The sequence below is a fragment of the Oryctolagus cuniculus genome, chromosome 1 (genome assembly GCF_964237555.1).
Source record: "Oryctolagus cuniculus chromosome 1, mOryCun1.1, whole genome shotgun sequence".
In the NCBI taxonomy this organism is placed as follows: Eukaryota; Metazoa; Chordata; class Mammalia; order Lagomorpha; family Leporidae; genus Oryctolagus; species Oryctolagus cuniculus.
Window position 1 is genome coordinate 13,174,688 of NC_091432.1, and position 22,275 is coordinate 13,196,962.

The window sequence follows — 22,275 nt, forward strand, 5'->3', positions numbered from 1 at the left end:
GACTGAAGGTCAGCTTCAGAAGTGGCCCTGGCTGCTCTGCTCTGCCCGAGGCTGCCCATTGTGTGGCTGACTCACAGCCTGCAGGCATCGTGCCAGCAAGGCTATACACAGCCAGGACCGTCACAAAGCACAGCCATCACCACCCTCCCTCTGTCCAGCTCCTAGACTCACCCCCAGGGAATTGCTCCCTGCAGCGAAGGCAGCACTTGAATGACTCAATGCCTCAAAGAAGCCCAAGCCAGTGTAGTCCCTGGACTGCAGCACTGAATGTCCTGTTACTGACCCTCAGGAGTCAGCCTCTGGAATGGCCACGTTGACCACAGGGAGATGTATGCTGCTTCTCCTTATTGTCCATGGAGAGCCCCACTTTCTGCCCTTTACCACTCTGTTACAACCTCCCACTAAGCATTCTGTCTTCCATGTCTCCACGTCGTTCAACACGGAACCAGAGTGTACCCTTTAAGAGAGTATCCTCTGACCCTCCCAGAAAGGCAGACGGAGTCCTCCTCCCCACAGAAACAAGTAGGATATTCAAAGGATGATGACCAGGTGTGGAGCCCCTGAGTACTGTGCAGGTACAAATGCTGTCTCCCATCCTCACAGCAGCCTTGCATGCTTGGTGTCCAGCCAAACAGGTAAATCAACTAAGCTCAGAATGGGCAAGTGTCTGTCCCAATCACCAGCTAACGAAGACTCAGCCAAGAAGTGGCACCTAGCTATGTCAGGCTTTGAAGACCTCATGTGTGCACTGCATCTGTACTGCCCTCCCCAGGCTTTATCAAAGCTGCCCATCAACTTTTGCTCAGCAGCTGAAATTAGTGATGTGTGTGTATCCTTCCCTGTCTGGTTGGCCGGTCCTTCAAGGAAGAACCATGTTTTATTCAATTCTTCTGTAGGCGATTATGGCTGCCTGTTTTATTTCCTCCACATTACTTGTTCTATTTGGAATTACCTTATTTATTTACTTTCTGACTTGTCTTTCTGGTACCACTACAAAGGAGACTTCAGGGCACAAGGACTGACTCTATGTGGCTTATTGTTTTCCAGTACCCGGAACATCCCTAGACCATAATCCACATTCAAACACTTGTTAAAGAAAAGACAAGGGACTGGGTTGTGATGCAGCTGCCAGCATCCCATATGAGCACCCACTTGAGTCCCAGCTGCTCCATTTCCAATCCAGCTCCCTGTTTATGTGCCTGAGAAAGCAGAAGAAGATGGCCCAAGCACCTGGGCACCTGCCACGCCTGTGGGAGACCCAGATGGGGTTTCAGGCTCCTCACTTCAGCCTGGCCAAGACCTGTCTGTTGTAGCCATTTGGGGTTGTGAACCAGTGGACGGAAGATATCTCTTTCTCTCTCTCTGGACTCTTTCAAATAAATAAACCTTAAAAAAAAATAAAATGGAAGAAGACACATAGGATGGAGGAAGAGGGTGAATTAGTAAATATTTACCAAGTAAATGAATTCAGTCTGCACCCTAGAACATTCAGAGATCTCTCCCAGCTCCCTTTCAAATCAATAAAATAAATAAAAAATTTAAAAATTTTTTTAAAAATTTATTGTGTGAAATGCCAAATTGAGAGTTATTAGCTGTGAGGAATAGTGTTTGAATTTGTTCCTTAGGACTGTCAATGAATCAAAAGACACAAGAAAGGCCTACAAAATATCAAAGCTGAGTACAGCTATCAAATTACAAATGCAAATATCATTTGACAAAGAAATTCTAGTTCTCTACCCCCATGTGTATATAAGATTATTCATTACATCATTATTTGTTGTAGCAAAAGACTGGAAACTATACATATGTCCATCAAATGTAGACTGTTGACTATAAATTAAGGGGCATGCATACAATGGATTATTATACAGACATAAGAAAGAATGAGGAAGCTCTCTACACTGACATGGAGAGACCTATTATTTGTTGAAAAATACAGGATGCAAAACAATGTGCCCAAAATGTCACTCTTTGTGCAAAAAGGGGAGGGGTGGATGCAATGTCTGTTGCAAGTGCACAAAGAACCCCGATGGCGCTATCAGAAAGTGAGAACAATGGTGGTTATGGAGGGAGGAAATGGTGGGGCGAGAACGTATAGATGGGTGGGAGATTTTCACAGTAAAATGTTTTAGCTGCAAAGACTTCAACGTACAGCAGCAAAAGCCTATAGATGAGGGTGGGCTCACCTGAATGCCAGGGGGTATACTGTAGATGATTCGTATGGTTTTGCAGTCCGGATGGCCTGGCAAGGAGTGGGGGATCAGGTGGTACTCCATCTTCCCTGGAGGCTGGGTACCTGTCTTCACCCCATAAATGGTCTTGCACGTTGGACACTGCAGACTCCCATCCTGAGAAGGCAAGGCCAGAAGAGTCAGGTTGGAAACCAGTTTTGATGATGTCTTCTTCCCCAGCCCTCAAAGGTGCCAGAGATAAAGGCGGGACCAAAAGAACCCAAAGGAGCAATAGACCTGAAACCTGGCCCAGCTGCTTTAAATTCCATAAATATTCCTATAGTTCCTGCTAAGGGACATGAAAGAGATGTCCCTGTCTTCGAGGGAGAGACTGGCTCGCTGCTGCGGGGAGCAGATACAGCAACATTCATCTAGACACTAAGCACCAAAGGAGTGCAACACACAGCGGGCAACTGGCCAGCTCCTGCGAGTCAGAGCCACCCGGGAGCCTGTTTACAATTAACATGCTGGGACTCCAAACCAGGCTCACTGAATCAGAACCAGGAGGCTGCAGAGTATAGTGGTTCCAAGTGTGAGCTGTGAAGTCAAACTGCCTGGATTAGGTTCTCTGCTCTGCCATCTACCTGCTGCAAGACCTCAAATTAATGAACTTCTCTGACTCTGTGTTTCCTTAAACAAAGGAAGTAACAGTCTGCCTCACTGGGTTGTTGGGAGGATTAAATCAGACAGTCCATAGGAAGTATTTAGCATGTGGAAGGTCTAGATGGTAACAGTCTTGCTCTGATTTCTGTGTGGAGACTAATATGCATGCAGGTTGGGAAGTCTCTGCTGTGAAAGGAGCTGAGCATGATGGGTTGTGGCAGATGAGGATGACTTTAAGAAAATGGTCTTTGGGGCCAGTGTTGTGGTGCAGCAGGTTAAACCACCACTTGTGAAGCCAGCATCCCATACTGGAGTGCCAGTTCAAGTCACGGCTACTCCACTTCCCAACCAGCTTCCTGCTACCGTGCCTGGGAAGGCAACCGAAGAGGTACTGGAGCCCCCTGTTATCCGTGTGAGGGACCAGCATGGAGTTCCTGGCTCCTGGCTTCAGCCTGTCCCTGCTCTGGCTACTGTGACCATTTGGGGAGCCAATCAGATAACTCTCTCTGTGTGTCACTTCTGCCTTTCAAATAAATAAGCAAATCTTTTTTTACAGAAAAGAAAATGGTCCTTGAAGAATAATCTAGACGGGTAGAGGGTAAGTTCTGCACAATAACAGAGGGGAGAATGATGTCATGGTTAGAGTATTCTAAATCTCACAAGAGTTTACATTTTTTGTGGCATTGAGGTCTCACTCTGACATCAGTCAGGAAGGAATTATCAGCTTTCTTGTACAAGGAAGAGAACTAAGGCAGAGCAAGATGAAAGGACTTGCCGCTACTCAGGGCTAGGGCTCCAGGGGCTCTGTCTAAGCCCCACGGGCCCTGCACTGCACCTTGGTGGCTCTTCTGATGGACAGAGATCCTGCCTACAGGGATGCAAAGAGCTGTGGTTTTACAGCAGGATCTGGGGAGGTGTTGCCTGAAGGGAAGGTAGAGAAGTGGGAGGAGAACTTGACAAAAATCCCATTCCTGGGCAGGCACACACAGGCAGGGAGTGATGTGTGTGTCCTGTGCTGCTGCACAGCTGGGACCAAAGCTCTCTGGGACATCCCCGTCTCTTCTGGAAGATGAGAGCCTCTGCTGAGCTATTTAGGGACATTTCCATTCAAGCTCTACTCATTTAAAGGAGTTGCTCAGAGGCAGGGTAACCGCTCTCACAACAAGGTCCTGCTCTCGGCTCTGGCCTTCCCTTGCTTCATGGCCTTGCACAAATCCTTCCTCTATCCTAGGTGTTTGATAAAATAAAAGCAGATGCTTCAAGGTATTAGTAAAAAACAGAGCAAACGATGGTGTCCGAAGGAACATTTTTGAGGTACCATGAAGATAAAGGCAGAGTTTATAGAAATTTCTTGTGAGTATTCAGATGAATATTTTTGTTTTCCATCAAAAAAGTAATGTATGGGCTAAGAAGCCCGTTTAAGTCCAAAATGACTTCTGAAAATGTAAGGTTCCCATGGAGACATCTAGCCCTGGGTTGAGAAAGTGAATGTGATCCTCCATCAGTGATCGACACCCCCTGAAAGCCTCATTCTCTGGGACACTGAAAAGAGTCCAAGGTTAGCACTTTGGGGACTTGAGCCACATAACCTACATAAAGATGAAGGGCAAGAATTATAGTTGTAATACAAAGGAAATAGCAATTTTAACAATAATAGGACTAACACACTATAAAGCAGGTATTGTCTTATCTCCATGTTCCAGTTGGAAAATGTAATCTCTGAGTTGTGAAAAATCCCGCCCATGGTCACTCATCCAAGAAGCACAGATAGACGCATGGGTCTGCTGCCTCTCTTATTTTTACTGCGCATAGAGTAATCCCCAGATTCTGGACATTTTGGGGGATGAGTAAGAGGCTGGAAGTTAACAGGGAAATCTCAGGATGATGCAACCCAAGGTGGGCCTGGAGAAAGAGCAGGATTCAAGTTCACAGAGATAGCAAGTGAAGGTTATTCCAGGCACAGGAGACAACATGAGACAAGTCAATGACTTTGACATTTCCAGGAGAGAACTACCATGGAAGGAGACTCCCAGATGCCTAAAAATCAGCTCTAATGTCAGAATACCACTCCATGCTCAGCTAACAGACTAGATCACAAACAGCCTTTCCCTCTTCCCACAGAGGGATTCCAGGGTGGGAAATACATCAGGCATCTGGTAGCAACAGTGTCTAATGTCTTTTTAAAGGGACACCTTGATTGTTGTTCAAAAAATGGAATTATAAATGAGAATCACCAGTCCTGGAGAAGGAAGATGGGGAAACCCATTACTCTGGTATAAATGATGCTCACCACAAGCACTGGGTGAACAATGAGCTGTGACAATGGGTCACCCTGATGGACAAAAGCCCATATGCCTCTCATCTCCACACCCAAGGTAGAGATTGGGACAGTTGGATAGCATGGCACAGAGGGAAGGTGAAGACAGGTTTTGGCCAAGGTTGCAATTGTGTGGATAATGGATCCTGCTGAGAACAACCAAGATCACCACTCCCATTGCTCTGAGATGCTTCTAAAACACCCTAAATCACCTGAGTAAGGACCAGGGAGAGCCTTCACACTTTATGGCCCCTGGCCCTATGTGTGTGTGCGTGTGTGTGTGTTTGTGCACACACACACGGGGTGGGGGGGCAGCAGCCCCAAAAGCCAGCACTAACCTTGTTTCCATTGTTGTACATGGCGACCAGGCAGTAGATGTGGTATATGTGGCCACATCTGGATAGCTTTCCCACCAGGTCAGGCTTGACCATGGGCTGTGGGCCCTTGTAGCCTGAGGGAGTTGTGAGGCGCTCCATACAGATGGTGCAGTCCTGGGGCAGGAGGGGACAGAGCAGAGAGGCCGTCAGTTCTCACCTGGCCTGGGAGGCCATAGCATCACCTTGGTGATCCCTGCAAGATCTCAGAGGTCAGATGAGCTGTTCAGGCTACTCCTCCAGAAAGCTCACAGATCAGGGTACCTGTGCTTTTAGGAATGTAAGTATAGCTTTGTCTTGCTTTAAGCAACAGAGAAATTCCTGAAGTAATCCCTGGTTTTGGTACATGTCACCTTAGACTGATCAACTAAATGATAATCCCCCAGAGTTCTGTGATGTACTGTCCTTCCTTGGTATCCTTCAATGGCTTATGGAAGCAATGGGTGCTTGTTGATAAACTCACTAACAAGATATACCTAAGTAGAACTTTTGCAAAGGAATTTCATTTAAAGTGTTCTGCAGGGGCTGCTATTTAAATAAATTGATAGCATACTTTCTCAACTTTAGCACTTTTGACATTTGGGGCTGGACAATTCTTTCCTATGGGCATTGTCATGGTATGGAAAGGTAGCACCAGCCCTGATCTCTGCTCACCAGACACCAATAGCATCTCCTCCCCCTTCTCCCCTCAAACATAACAACCAACACTGTCTCCAGAGATGGTCAGATATTCCCTTGGGGTCAAGTCAGCTCTGTGAAAAATACCAGTCTCCATAAAGTCCATGTTTCCATGGCTTATCTTACTGAATTTTCCTTAAATCGAGACTGTCATGTTGAAGGAGTTTAGAAGACAATCAGCACTGTGCTGAATGGGGAGGTGGGCAGAGTCAAGGTGCACCCGCAGTTCTGGACCATGAACTTTGGAGTCCAGTATTAGGTCTGACCAGCTCTGCACCTGTCAGAGCTTGGAAAACAGTTCCTGTCTCCTCCTACCGAAAACTAATGCTTCAGGGCTAACAGAAGAGGTAAACCCTGCTCCCCTTGCCTTCAACTCACCTCATCTGGTGGGTGCCGGACCTTCTGCAGGTACTTCTTCAGCACTTCCTCTGGGGTTTTACCTGTGGAGACAGGAGGATCAGTGGGCCACCAAGGTAGACAAGGGGATCAAACAGCTTGGCCATGTGAAGTAGGCCACAGAGAGGAGTTATTAGCCAAGTTCAAAGCAGAAAAGAAGAGCAATTCCATCTACATTTGGATCTAAGAATGTGAAAGAGAACACACTAGCACTCTATTGTATTGTGAATGGCAAATAATTCTAGGTGATTTATAGTACACAAGATGGTGTGCCTAGGTTATATGCAAAGTCTACGTCATTTTGCATAAGCAACTTGGGCATCCTCGAGGTGTGGTGGAACCCAGCTTGTGATACCAAGGGATGTCGGGACAACTGGACGGGTTGTGGAAGAGCCAGTGAGGTGATCTGAGCAAGGGATGGTGTTTACACCTGCCCTCATCTCTCAGAGTCACTGCCTGATACCCTTCCCTCTATTTTGAAAAAAAAAACATTTTTAAACTGAGAGAGGTTGAGCGGCTTTCTCTTCCTTATAATCAAAAAGCCTGGACTTGCTCAAATGATCCAATGAGATTACAGAAATGAGAGCACTTTATAAACCGTTACACATTAACACCTATTAGGCAGTTTGACCACATTCACCTTACAATTTACTAAGTCCTACCTCACTGTATCACGCAGTACCCAAGTGAGATTCTTTTTACAGAAACCAGGAAGTCCCAAGCCACAGCTCCAGGACTGTCTTCCTTGGCACTGGGTGATGCTGTCACTGGCAGCAGACACCGCCCTGAACAAGGGAAGGGTGAAGTTCTGGGAAGGACCCTCATGAACTAAAGGACGTGGGGATTTCTCAGGGGGCTGGATCTGTAGGAAGTAACTCAAGATCCAGGTGGAGGATGGGTTAATAGGATCTTGCAGGGAGGCAGAGAGGGAAAAAGGCCAGTGACACCTTGGGCTGCTCTCAACTTCTCTAAGCACCTGTTTTCTCACCTTATAAAAAGGGGAAGTAGAATTGCACCTGCCTCAGAAGGTTGCTCCGACAACTCGATGAGCTAATGGAGGCACAGTCCTTTAGCACTCTGCCAGGTAAGGGCCCACTGTGTGCTATTTTAATAATAGGAAGAGTGGGCAAGTGTGAAATCCTGTCACTTCCTACCAGACTAGGTGCAAGGCAACTGAGTTCATCCAAGCAAGGACATGTTAATACACCTGAAAAGCAGGAAGTGGATCATGCAACAACCAAAAGCCGGGAGGCAGGCCCTGCTCTCCCACTGTCCTATTTCTCTTATAAGAATTAAGCTTCTATTAATGGAGAATCTATTTCTTGCCAGGCCCAGGGGTAAGTGCAAAATCCATGAGATCCAATTTCAACCTCAAAAGAAGCTTGCGGGGTGGGGGTGGGGGGAGCTTAATGAGGATGACAAATTCATGTAACAACCAAAGCCAGCGACCAGAAAGACCAGCTGCTGAGCTGAGCCAGTGTCCTTCAGTGTCAAACTCCTAGGCTGCTGGCCTCTGGGCAGGTAGGCAGGGTTCCTTAAAGGAGGGGTCAAGTAGCCAGAGGGTCTGGAGACTCTAGAGGACACAAGGCAGTGGCTACTTCCCCAATGCCACCAATGCGCTCCAGGACATACCAACTGAATGCTGGCTGTGGGCATTTGCACCCCATATAAGAATGAGAAAACAGAGCTTCCATGTGCCCACACAACCTGTGAGTGGCAGCTGGATCCAGTCAGTTTTATTTCTGACACCAAAGTCCTCTTTCCCTATTTTCTTTGTACCACACTTTTTGTATGTCTATCTTTTTGCACTGCACGTTTCCACTTCTCAATGTTCTTCCATCAATCCAGACAGAATCCACTTCAGTGTAACCCTCAAAAATTTACTAGTTGGGCCCACTTAGCAGATGCAGAATTAAGTCCTGGCTAGGACACTTGGTGACAAGGGTAGAGCCAGGGCTAGGGGCCAAGTCTTTGACTCCAGGTTCCCAGCAGGAAGGAGGCGGGTACCTTTCTTGGCTTGCTTTTTGGTGGTCTTGCGGCTTGTGTTGGAAACCCCTGGAATAGACTTTATTTCGCTCTTGCTGACGGGGGGTGGGTGCAGGACAAGCTTTGGTGGCCTGGTGAGGCACACAGGCAGCCCCGCTGCGCTCATGAGGATCCCGGTGATGCCTAGAAGGGGCAGGGCACGGGTGAGGCAAGAGTGAAGAATCGGCTGCCAGGACTCCCCAGATTCTTCCCTCCCCCTTCACCTCTTCCCCTCCTCCCTTCTGACAGGTTTCATAATTTATAGATTCTCAGCTCTATTCTCTGCTTTTCCAAGAAACTCATTCATTCCTTCATCTTCAAGAGCAGGCTTTGCTTTTAGTAATCAATTCTGTCCCAGACTCTTCCTATCTGCTGAATGCAGTTTCTAAAATACTCCCAAATGATCTCCCTTTTATAACTGCTCACCACCTGCTTTGTGACTGATGTTTCTACCTTAAGCAAGTCTGGCCCGGGGTTGGGGTGGGGTGGGGCTCCTACCTGCCAGGGCAGGATTGACAGGACTGGTCCCATTTAAATTCTTCACTGGGACGGTGGGAACCCTGTGAATGACAAGAGTAGACACATTACAGTTTGGACAAGTAGGGCCAGAGGCCAGTGTGAATCCTACCGATGATACAGCAAGTTCTCAACATAGCAGCAGGGGGTGACACCTGCCAAACCTAACAGAGCCCGTGTCAATCCACCACCCAGAACCTCAAAAGTCAGAATGGCTCCTTAGTGTATACTCAATATCCAAATCAACTTACTAGTGAGGCCCCTGCAGCCTTGCAGGGGCCGCCAACACCCCACCCCAATTTCCTTATCTCTCTGGCCTCCTGTGATATTACTCACTTCTTGATTTCCTCCTGCATGCCATGCCTGCTCTTGCTTCAGGGTCTTTGTATATACTGTTCCCGCTGACTGAAATGCTCTCTTGTCACATAAGTGCTAAGCTCCCTCCTACACTGCAGTCTTGGCTCAGATCTTGCTTTCGCAGTGAGATTCCTGAGACCACCCTATTTAATACTGCTACCCATTCCTCCGTCCCCCCACCCCAGGGGGGCCCACAAACTTTCTCACCCTGCTCTACCTCCCCACCATGGAACTTAGATATTTTAAAGTACATTGTTGCTTCTTATCTCTCCTTCTGGAACTTAATCTCTACAAGGGCAAATATCCTTGCCTACTTTGTTCAGAGTCTGGCTTGGGTAGGCATTAAATTTGTATTGGTTGAAGAAATACAAAAATAAAGAAGCTCAAATATGAGAGTACAAAATAGTCACCACATAAGATACTTAAAAACAAAACCAAAAAAGAGCAAACAAACAAACAAAAAACACCAGAGCTTCAACCCCAGATCCAGATCCCCTCCACCCTGGGATCCATGGATCTGCCGTCTCCAAAGCTCCCAAGAGGGTGCAGATGTCACCACACCCGAGCCCAACATCTGGAAACCTCTGCTTGAACAGCTGTCACTTCTCCTCTTCCCTGAGATGTTTAGATATCAGGCAGAGCCTCCTCCCTTTTCTGTCTTCCTCCCCAGCCACACAGCAAGGCCGGAGAGGAGCTGCTGGCACGGCTGCCTGGGAACGGCCAGGCCCCCCACAATGCTGGCTAGGAAAACACAGGCCAACCCATCTGCCACCCAGGCCCCCACAGCTGGGCTTGGAGAGGCTGGTGGGCCTGGCTACAGATGTCTGGGAGCCAGACAGCTTGAGGAGCCAGCAGTTCTGCTATGGGAAAGAAAGAGGGGAAAGGAACACTTGGTTATCTGTCCATTTGAACAGCACACACTGAGCCCTACTTTGTGTGCCTGGTGTCAGGGAAACAGCAAGGCACGGGCCGTTGAAGGCCCTTCACCTACAGGTTATAACCACATGCACAGAGCTCACCTCCTACCAGGAGCGGCTGCCACTGCTTACAACACATAAGCTCATCTGATCTCTCCAACAACCTCTGCAAGAGGGACTACTGTCAACACCTTTTACAGGCAAGGGAGTGCAGGCATAGAGAGGCTAAGCAGACTGGACATGCCTGGGGTGGGGCACAAAGAGTTAAGCCTCCTCCTCCAGTGCCGGTATCCCATATGCTGTCCCAGCTGCTCCACTTCTGATCCATCTCCCTGCTAATGTTCCCGGGAAACCAGTGGAAGATGGTCCAAGTGCTTGGGTCACTGCACTCACGTGGGAGACCCTGGAGAAGCTTCCGGCTCCTGGCTTTGACCTGGCCCGGCCCCGGCCTTTGCAGCCATTTAGGGAGTGAACCAACAGATGGAAAACCTCTCTGCTCTCTCTCTCTCTCTCTGTAACTCTGCCTTTCAAATAAAGAAAATAAATAAAATAAATCTTTAAAAGAAAATCCCAAGGCTGAGAAAATCTGGCTCCAGAGCCCATTCCCTATGCCACTCACTCACTGTGCCAAGCTCCTGTGTCTATGTAGTCTTCGTATCCACTCCTCCCTGCCCCGCAGAGAATGTGAAACTTGGAGCATAAAGAATAAGCCCACCACCAGGAGAGGGGAGAGCTGGGTGGGGCCTTGAGGCTGAGCAGTGGGTCTGTCTGTCCCTGTTTGTCCCTAAGGATGGGGGCGTAGCAGCTATTCTGAGCCTGTAGGGGCCTCTGCCTCTTCCCAGGGACAAAGGCATATGCACCAAAGTTGGGAGAAGCGTGTGAAATAACAGAAAGTGAAAATGCTGTGTCTCAACAGGCCACTGAAGGCAGCTATTCTTCTGAAACTGTCCCCAGGATAAATCAAACCCAGATGAGGGGAGGGAAAGCTGAATTTAAAACAAGGGCCACTGGGCCAAGTAAACAGGAACGGACTTGATTCTGGACTGTGTGGCTCTGTGTCCTGTCCCACCAAGCCCACCATTGTAGGGTAGTCAGGAAAACCAGGTTTGAGTCCCAGCACTGCCAGAAGCTCCTTACCAAGTCAGATAACTTTTCCATCCATAAAACTGCGAGAGTCTTGGGTTAGAAGATGCCAGAGACTTTTTGATGGTATCTTACCCCAGGGCCCGAGAACAAGGAGGAACCCGTGGTTCCCTCCCACAGCAAATTCTCCTCCTAGCCAGCACTATCAGGTCAGGCTGTTACGGAAGATCTCACCTCCTGAGGTCTATTCCCTGGCTCTCCACGAGGGGGCAGCACAGGCAACCCAACCCCTCATCAACTCCAAGGCCCCCACTCCAGTTGATAAGTAGCTGTGATCTGTGACAAAAGCTACCTTTGTTCTCACAAACTGGACTGGCAGGTTTCCACACCCAATCTGGTCAACCAGGAAATGTTCCAATGCCCGGATCAGCCCAAGGACTCCGGTGCAAGGTCTGGAGAGAGGGAGGGGGCCTGCCCACGGGGACCCAGCATGCACGGAGATGATGGGGGCTTGCGTGGGACAGGTGCATGTCCCTGTCAGGTCAGGGGAGAGGCCACAAGTAGGAGGGCCTGTTACCAGGCTCTGGGCGACCATGGGGCCTAGGGAGGAGGGGCCAGTTTGCATATGAAGCACAGAGGGTATAACGGCAGGAGCCTACACTGGGGTTAAGTTCTTCATCCTAGCCTAGCTCAGCTCTGACATGGGTGGGTCCTAGAGCCCCCCAGCCTCTTTGTTTACACCCCAGCTGTAATCAATGCAACCTAAATGTCTTCCCACGGGGTTCCTCTGAAGATTAGGGTTCCACTTGAAAGATTATGTAAAGTCACTGAGTCCTGGGCAAATCTGGGTGACTGTTTACAGTTTTATTTCCCAACTGTCAAGGGACAGAAGGTTTTAATGAAGCCATTTCCTGCTTTCAGTTTCCACTTATCTCAGACTCTGGAGGACGCAGGGTTCAAGTGTGAAGTGTAGAGTGGGTGCTGGGAAGCACTTAGGATGGATGAGTTGGAAACACTGATTACCCCTCCCCCATGATTCCCGGTTAGAAACAAAACCTCAGAGAACATCCCACGTTGTCCACGCCAGGCACAGCTGGTCCGGCCCCAGCTACACTCCTGGGCCTGGGCTCTTCTAGAAAACAGCAAGCCAGTGCCTCCCACATCCTCCAGGCAACTCCGCTCAGCGGCAGGAGGCCTAAGCACCTGTGGGCCAATCAGGAGCCATCTCCCTCCCCCTTCTGTTGGGTTGTGCCCAGGTTCTAATTTCTTTCACGAAAATGTAAAGCTTAGCGAAGAGAAGAACTGAGGAGGTGGCGGGGTCAGGGTGGGAGGAAGTGGATTTCCACCCCTTAGGACAATGGTCTGGTCTCTATGGCAACGGAGGCCTCGCTGGACACAGAGAGGCCTCAACTCCGGGGGAGAGGGCCAGAGGGGCGACTCCCGCCCTCTGCTGCATGGCCCCCTCTTCTCTTTAGAAACTCCCTGCTTGTGTCTCTGAATAATTTACAGAATCTTTTGTTCCCCCTCCCAAACCCCTCTCCTCGTCCCACTTCTCCGCCCTCCCCGGTCTTCCTTTTTGCCGTGGGAAAGTTGCTTGAAGAGGTCACGGGCAGAGAGAGGGGGACGGGACTGTACCACGACAGAAGGTGGATGGCAGTCCCAGACAAAAGGAATAAACACGCTAATTAAATGGCCAAGAAAGGCTGGAGGGGAAGATGGTCGTGGGGTGAGGGAGGTGGTGAGAGGTGAAAAGGAAAAGGCTAGAAGGTAGAGAGGGGTAGCGGGGGCCTCCCTTGTCAGAAAAACACATGGAAGGGAAAAAAACAAAACCGTGTTTCTATGGCTCTTTTGAAAAGCGCTGCCTGGGTCTCCACCCCACATGCCAGCTCCAAGCCTACTGGCAGGCAGAGGGAATAAAGCAGAGACATAAAGCCCTGTGAATCCTCAAGGAGGTGCGAGGGGAGCTGGTGCCCCTCCCTGGGGATGGGAGCCTGGCATTTGTGAGGGGTGCCTGGGATGAGGTGGATGTCACACCTTGCTCAGCTGTGACTTCAATTCAACAACTGTATCCATAGCATATATTCAATAGACACTTGCTTACATGCAACCCTTATTACATGCCAAGCACTGTGCTCAGTCTATGCATTGAGTATCTCTTTCAATCCTGAAGATAACCCCAGAAGGAAGGTGTGACTACTACTATCCCATTTTACAGATGGGGAAAGTAAAGACAGAGCAAAATTTATCACCAAGTGACACAGCAAGGAACTTGGGTTCAAGCCCGAGAAGTCAGGCTGTGCAGGCTGTGTGCTCGTCCAGCCCGTGAGCCCCCTCTTCCTGACAGCAATCCCTGTGGACCTCTGTGAGAAGCCTCCAGGGACAGTGACAGTGCAGAGTGACTCAGCAGCTGTGTGGTTCAAGCATCCAGGATCCTCACCCACATACTTCTGCCAGCTCAGGGGAAGTCATGAAATCCCTATGCATCTGGCGAGCTTTAGTCATTCATACATTACCTGTCCTTACATCAAGGACCTGGACTTTAGCTAAAAGAACAGAGAGGACCAGGAGCCCAACACCTGGGTACTAAACCTATACTGCAACACATGTGTGGATCTACTTAATTCTGAGCTAAGTGTTCCAACGTAAGGGAATAGGGTGATGCAAAAGTACATCTGGGGGCCAGACAGCCAGACACTATGGTGCAGTGGGTAAAGCCACCGCCTACAGTGCTGGCATCCCATATGGTCACCGGTTCGAGTCCCAGCTGCTCTGCTTCCAATCCAGCTCTCTGCTGTGACCTGGGAAAGCAATGGAAGATGGCCCAAGTCATTGGGTGCCTGCACCCACATGGGAGACCCGGAAGAAGCTACTGGCTGCTGGCTTCAGATTGGCACAGCTCCGTTGTTGCCACTTGGGGAGTGAACCAGTAGATGGAAGACCTCTCTCTCTCTCTCTCTGTCTCTGCCTTTTCTTCTCTCTCTGTGTAACTCTGACTTTCAAATAAATAAATAAATCTTAAAAAAAATTACATCTGGTAAACTGCCAAAGGGTGAACCCCTTCATGGAGGTTTTCACGATGACTTCATGGATAGGAAAGGCAAGTCTGAGTGTCTCCATTTGCCACAGGAAGACACTGGACTTAGCAAAGATCCCTGTGCCTTATCCCAAGCAGCAGAGGCAGGGTAGAGGCCAGGTCTTCAGACTCACAAGCCAGTACTCCTCCCAGTCTGCAGAGTGCCCTCCTGCTCCTCTCCTCCCAGCCTTAAACCTCAACATGCAGAGATTCAGCTGAGTATAAACAGTGTCTCCTCAGGGAAGCCTGGATTGCCAACTCCTAACCATCTGCAGCTCAGGAAGGGCCAGGTCCCTCTGTAGAAAGGGAAGACTGAGGGGGATTGGGAGGCTGACAAGAAATCAGGGGCTGGCAGGCAAAGGCTGCAGACATTGCATGGATCTGGGCAGCTCCTCTTCCATGATTAGGAAGATTCGGAAGAACAATTAACAGAACCTACACTATCAGGTTGTCACAAGAGTAACAAGACTAGGCACAGAAAATGTCCAGCATATAGTTAAGCATTTCCTAAATATGGGCTGCTATTCTAATTGGGAGTCACCCTGCCAGCTTCCAGTGGGACAGGAGGAAAGGGGCTAACCCTCACTGGGCACCTTCTACATGCTGGGCGCCATGCTATGTGCTCAGTAGGGAGGGAGCACAGCAGAGTCCAAGTCTGGGTCCTCAGCTAAGACTTGCAACAGGAAAGCTCTATTGGAACCCAAATGTCAAACCCTCCCTCGTCCACCGCACCTGCCCCCTCCCAGCTACAGCTGCCCCTCCTTACTCTTGGATCCAGAGGACAGTTATGTCTCATCCCTGTGGGGAGCAAGTGCTCTGAGGCAGCTCGGAAGCACCTACCCGGAGGCGATCAGCACGCGGGACTGGGCAATGGCCAGTCGCTGCAGGTTGCTACGATTCAAAGTGGCCAGGGCCACCCTTCCGGTCTTGCCATTTGCTCCTGGGGGGCTGGCAGGAGAACCTGCAGTTGCTGCAGCTGGTAGGCTGGAGGCTTGTCGTCGGATCACCTGTGATGGGGCGGTCTTCACCGGGCCTCGAATGGTACCCGTGCGGTCTGCTGGCTTGACTCCAGGGCCTGGTGGTGAGGACAGCCTGACCACTCCAGAGGGGGGCATGTTTTTGCGGGCTGCTGGGGGCTGTGGGGGTCCAGTGCTTCCGTTGACCACGGCCGCCTTAACACTCATCACCAAGACACACTGTGGACAGGAGCAGGGTGGCGCAGGCGGCGAGGCGGCCGACCCAGGACTGATAGGCCAGGATTGAGCCTTAGGCAAGGTGCCAGTGACCATGGGATAGACGAGGTCCAGCCGCCGGCGGACGCGGCGCTGGCGTTGGGTCTGCCGGTTGATCTGGCCCATGGTGCTGAAATCGATGACGTAGCTAAAGCCGATGGAAGTGAGGTCGATCCAGGGGTGCTGTTTCTCATAGGCATGCTGAATGGTGATGCCCACCTCCATGTCGTAGGGCGTCCAAGAGCCATTGTCGTTCTCCCACTCCCACACCACGCCCTTCCCAGGAGCCGAGGACGGGTCGTAGTAATTGCGGCGAACTGGGCGGAGGGTCCCTGCCAGAAACGGGCAGAGAGGTCAGGGTCAGCACTGGATTATAATGAATTGTATTTTCATCACAGGCAGACATAAACTAGTCCTACTGTGTGCCGAGCACAATGCTGACCACTGAAGTGTCAGCTTTGATTGAGACACACTCCTCCCTTTAATAATTCTAAGCAGATGGAGCAACAATCAGGTAAGGAGAGGCAGTGCAGGTGGTGGAAAGGATGAGCTTCTGGTCTGGAGTGTGGCTTCCAGCCTAATGCATTCACTAAGTGGCTAACATAGAACCCTCATCCACCTTTTCTCCTCTGGGAAACAGGGTAATAACACCTTCCCAGGGTTTTTGGAAAATTAAATGCAACGCACTTATTCCATTCAACAAATACATATTTATACTTTCTAGGTACTGGGCTCATGTGCAGGCCCTAGGCATGGAGGCACAGAAAATCCTTTGACTTGTAGTAGGTGTTCATAAATACCATCTCTAAATGCACCTGCACCAGTGATATGAAGGAAAAGAACAGAACTGTGGAGGCCTCCATTTGGGAAGGAGTCCAGAGGCAGTGGTGTGGAGCCAGCTCTCTGCACGTTTACAAGTGTGGTTTTCAGAAATGGTATGTTACCGTGAGAAAGGAAACCGGGCCGGAGAACCCTCTCTCTCATATTTCCCAACATTGAATCTATGTCAACCACAGCATTCTCAATGCTCATGAGGATAACTTCATACTTATCTAACATTTTTCTTTCAAGATGCTCAAGCCTTCCTAAAGACGGGATCATTTTAATTTTGACAGTCTTAGAGTGGGGCAGAGAAGAGGCCAGGCTTCTTACAGGGCAGTGGGACAGCAGGAATGAACCAGCAGGACCAGAGGGGAACGAATCCAGTAGCTGTTGCCCTTGTCTCTCCCACCCACCCCAAATCCAAACGCAGACATGGTATCAACATCAAGGCTAAGGACGCCTGGCTCAAGGCAGGGTGGGCAGGCTGGAAAGGGCTCTCCGAGGATGCTGGAATCTCTGCATCTGTTGGCCTAAGTTTCATCCATCAAAGTGGTGGGAAAAGGCTACCCTTCCCTGGCCTCTGACCCACCCCCTCCTCTAGCCCAGGGGGAGACACCAAGACTGGGGACAGAATCCCATTCAAGAGGGGAAGAAAAGAAACAATAGCTATTCAGGCCTTTGCAGGGTCATAACCCGCCCCCCACCCCATCTCCAAGCCCGTTAATGACCCAAAACATCAACATTCAGAGGCACAAGGGAGAAGCAGAACAATCTGCTATTCAGTGCCAGGGCCTCTGCTGGGGGACATGGGGGTATCAGGATGGGAGGAGGAGAGGCGGAAGGGGCAACGGTTGGCCTCCACTTCCTTCCTAAGTAGTCAACTTGCTGTAGAACAAAGAGTCTGGACTTTGGGCCCAACAAGGGAAGCTCTGCTCCTTCTACCTGTGTGATTAAGCCTCAGTTTCCTCATTTTTTTGGGTCCTGGGTAGTTGCTTTGAAGGGTGGATTTGACGATTAAATGAAGAAATGAATACACAACACTAAAATTGCACCTGTCACATGGAAAGAGTTCAATAAGAGTTGGAGATTATTATTGTAATTTATTTTCTGTTATATGTCTAAGCAGGATGAAGGTAGCACAGAGAAAGTTTAGTTCAAGGAGGGTGATGCGGGTGTACATGTGAGAGGAGAGGGTTCTATTTAACCCATATTTGCACAGTCTTTATTTCTTAGAATGGTTCTCACATATCCCACTCCATAAAATCTTTCTGACAATCCTTTGAAACATCCTTCACAGGCGAGAGAATTAAGTTGAGAGAGCTTATGTAGCACTATTCCATACTCTATTCAGGGCAGGCACAATGTACTTGACCCATTCTCAAAAAATGGGCTTAAAAGGTATTTTTTTAAACAAGAGTGTTTCAATCCTTAGATGATAAAGAGTTGTACCAGAACTTCCAGAAACTATGTCTGTAGCATACCTTTCCAGACTGATCTTCCTCTATCTCTGCACTGCCACAGGGATTCTTTTATCCACACGTTGCTTCACTTTCCCACTCCTTTCCCACTCCTACTATCCCTCTGGTCCCCTCTATGGAAATGCAAGCCTTTGCCATCTTTTCCCACGGAAGTTCTCCTTGTCATTTGGGTCCTGTGCCATTTGTCATTCAGGTCCTGTGCCATTGGTCTTCCATTTCTTTAAATGTTTTTCCAGCACAAGTTCCAACTTTGGGACTTCTGGGGTGTACATCCTGACCATGCTGGATGCACACCCTTGTTTTAGCACATTTCTATATGCCTTAAGCAGATGCAGGGGTTACCACTGTGTGGTTCTTTGCATTCTAGTGCCTAATGGAGAGTCTGACAATTACAAGAGCTCTGTGAACTGTGCTGTAATTGATTGAAGATTTCTGGTTACTTTGATAGTTAATCATTTATCACGTATCACTGAGTACCCATTAGCTGCCACCAGGAATACAAAAGATTCAGGCATTCCTCAAGTAGCACACAGCCTAAGCCAGGGACAGAAGACAAGTGTGCAAGTGACTATTTAGGAGGCAGAATGTGCTGCAAGAAGGAGCCAACAACTGCACGTTGGCAGGAAATCTGACCACATCCCCTCCCTGCCCAAGTCTCTTCCAAGACTTCCCCTGAAGTCAGGACCGAAAGCCCCTCCACCCACCACCCTCGGCAGCCCCCTCACATTCTGCCATACTCTGCTCACATCTGAGCCACACGGGTCTTTGATCTCCTACCATTTCTCTAATTCTGGGCATCTTTACGGTGTGGGTCCCTCCCCCAAATATTCTGAAACCTTCTTCACTGCTCATCCAACAGATTAAAGCTCATTTCCTCAAGGAAGTCTCTCTGGGCTGCCCTGATCAGGTCAAATTCCTGCTTTTATATATACATGGATAAAATGTATCTCAATATGCACTTGCACATTTATTTGAGTGGCTAATTTGTCTCCCTTCCTAGACTCAACACCATAAGAGGAAGCATCAAGGTGTCTGAGAACAGCTGTATGCCCCATGCCTGGGCTGTCTGTACAGGGCTCAAACAATATTGATAGAGTCGATGAAGTGATGATGGTTTGGAGAACATTCTAAGAAATGGATGGTGAATGACACATGACTGTATGCTAAGGAGAATATCAACAGACAAATGGCAGTTCATTTCAGTAGCAGGGATATTATGAGGAACTGAGAGTGGGGAGGGTGTCAGAGAACTCTGAAGGGATACTTGAAGATAAAGGGGCTTCTGTTTGGGGGTATAGAGGATGCAAAGATAAACACGGAGAGGTGGGTTAGAGCCGAGGAACAGAAGCTCTGGAATGCCAGGCTGTGATGCATTTAATTTGTAGGCAACAAAGAGCCAGTGGAGTTTTCTAAACAGAAATGGCAAGACCACAGATTCTCTGTTAATTAGGTTCTAGGTGAATGGAAGGTTGCTGGCAGGGAAAAAGTCAAGGAGATGACAAAATGGAGAAATGCTACTGAGAACAAACGGGTAGGACTTGATCATGAGTAACTGAATACTTTTCCAAGTGAGGTCTACCTCCTTCAGAATCTCCTGGAGTGTAGGTTGGGATACCATGAAGACCAACCAGCCAGCATCTCCAGGTCCTAGGCCCCAGAATCTGCATAGGAATGACCATCCTGGGTTTATATCCTACACACTAAACTTTACCTGTTGAACCACATGCTATCTGCCCGTGTATATCAGGCACCTAAACAAGACCTCGAATGATGGAATGAGTCAAAGAATCCTTGGCATTGACCATGGGAAAGTGGCAAAATGATAGTGCCATTGGCAGGCAGAAAAATGTGAGCCAGTCTTTGGAGAAAACATGTTGAATTCAGTTCAATTCTAGAACTACCCTAGTTAGAGACAGTAAGAAGAACTCAGAACCGAGAGAGATGGTAGAAATCCATTCTCTGGTTCTTTTCAGAGACCCTCCTGTTTGCGATGGTGCCAGTCATGGACTTCTCTAGAATTAAAACCATTTACTAGATGACCTGTGGACAAGTTCCAATTTGTCCTAAGTGACAATGACATAAGGAAAAGACATCTAAAAGGACAGGGATAAAAGATGCTTACAAGCCAAAAAGAAAGAAAATCAACTTTCCCCAGCCACTTAGACACCTGCACTCCAAGGCACTCCAGATGTTTAGGTTCCTGGGAAGTGGGAGGCCATTGTCTAAATTTTAGACATGTCATCTACATATATGCAAGTGACACTGCTGTTAGCCCATGGACTGCTCAAGAAATCCCAGGCTTCTTTTACCAGCACCCTTACCCCAACTAAAATGTCCCAAGAGAACAAAGACTTAGATGTTCTACTGCTATATCCGACATGCCTGTAACAGTGCCTGCACTAAGTAGATACTCCATAAATGTTCACCAGGTGAAGGAGTAGGACACGGAGCACTTGGTCCTGAATCTCAGCTTTCCCATTAATCAGCTTAGCTATAAACCCATGAGCAACGTAACCCCTTTCAACTTGTTTCTTTTCCTATGACAATTTTATAAGACACCCGGTGCCTCCTGCACACTGTAATTACCACGTGGTCAACCTGACGTCTGCATCCTTCGCTCCTACACTCATTCAAGGAAAGGGGTATTGTGGGGTGAGGGTTGTAACAAGTCATCTCTGTCAAATCCTCAGCCAAAGTCACTCCCTCCACTTAAGCCTTCTCATCACATTCAAGACATACAGGAAGCAAAACCTGCACAGGAAATTCTGAGCTGGATAAAAGCCGCCTTTGCACAAAACCACTTCTATTAGCCCTGTCACTGGTGCAGGAGCCAAACCATTCACTTGCTGATCTGCATGACAGAGGAAACAAAGGAAAAGAAGGCATCTTCAGGCTGCTCTTCATTCTCCAGGGGAAAAGTGAGCCTGAGCAGTTAGGGGACTTGCTCAGGGTCAGTCACATAACAAGCAGTGAGTCTGGGATGAGAGCCTGACATGTGTCTTCCCCATGTCCCTGCTGGGGCCCTGGCGGGGTCTGGGGGGAAGGGGCTGGGGAGGAGGGAAGTGATGTGGAAGTAACACTCTCCAGACACTGCTCCACGAAAGAAAAAGTAAGCCAAGTCAAAGTAATTGATGGTGGGTACAGAGAGGAACCTGTCAAGGCTTTGGGAAGTAGTCTAGACCAATCCCCTCTGTCTCACCCCATCCCTTGCTGTCTTCCAGATTCTCTAGCCCAAAATGTCCAGAAGAGACCAGAAGAGTATGCAAATGAGCTCAGAACCCTAGGAAGTCCAGGGTAGGAGAGAGGCCCAGGGAAAACAGAGGCGGGCAGATGGGTGTCTGCAACCTCCCAGCCATCTCCCTGGAGACAGGCTGGATGGGCTCAGGAGCCCAGGGGAGGGGAGAGGCTGAGGACTCACTTGGCAGCCAGGCAAGCAACTTCTAAAAAGACAAAGCTCCGATGTCAAGAAATGTCCCCATATAGAGAAGGCAACAAAAAGAGAGAGAAATTGCCTCCAGGCAGGGGACTTCCAGCTCACTTTTGTTTATGGGGATGTTTCTGGTTCCCAGATTTAAACTGTTGCTGGGGGGGGGGGGGTGTGGAGACAGTGGGTAATTTAATTAAACATTGCCAGGGCTTGGCTGAGGTTGCCTGGGAGCTGGTGGTATAAAGTTCCTACCTTGTCATGGCCCCATCAATGAGCTACATTGAGAGGAGATGTGTGTGTGTGTGTGTGTGTGTGTGTATGCGCTGATGGAGAAGAGAGAGGAGGGGGCACAGAGCTCAGAAACCCAGAGATTCCATTCTATGTTGACAAGCTCCTTGATGGACCCTGCACTCCTGGGAACTGAGCCCAGAGCCTTCAGCACCAGCACGGAACTTGGCACAGAGGAGGAAGGTGCTTGGAATGGTTGACCAGCTGACCACAGGAATGAGTGGGTGAAACCAGAGCAGTGTGAATGTAAAACACACTCAGAGCCAGGGCGAGATCTCTGCTTCTGTCCTAAAATCCACGCAGCCTCAGCCTCAGACTGAAGTGTTAATCACCTGCCCTCAGGTAAGAGATCAGAGCTGGGGCAAACGGCTCTGTCCTCCAGTTTTGTTTTCCCCAATTTCACTTAAGTCAAAACTCAAGCCCATCCTAGGAACTGCCAGACAACAGACTAGACCCTT

General features: G+C 49.0%; 1 protein-coding gene across 1 annotated transcript in view; it reads right to left on the bottom strand.

Moving 5' to 3' along the window:
* The window catches only part of DTX4 (deltex E3 ubiquitin ligase 4), a 33,455-nt gene that overhangs the window by 9,082 nt on the left and 2,098 nt on the right, over positions 1-22,275 (bottom strand). Inside the window, exons 2-7 of the mRNA XM_051854367.2 lie at positions 15,411-16,134; positions 9,123-9,184; positions 8,607-8,768; positions 6,582-6,643; positions 5,490-5,642; positions 2,187-2,348 (exon numbers count right to left, since the gene is read on the bottom strand). Coding sequence (XP_051710327.1) covers positions 2,187-2,348; positions 5,490-5,642; positions 6,582-6,643; positions 8,607-8,768; positions 9,123-9,184; positions 15,411-16,134 — 1,325 coding nt within the window. The remainder of the gene's footprint in view (positions 1-2,186; positions 2,349-5,489; positions 5,643-6,581; positions 6,644-8,606; positions 8,769-9,122; positions 9,185-15,410; positions 16,135-22,275) is intronic.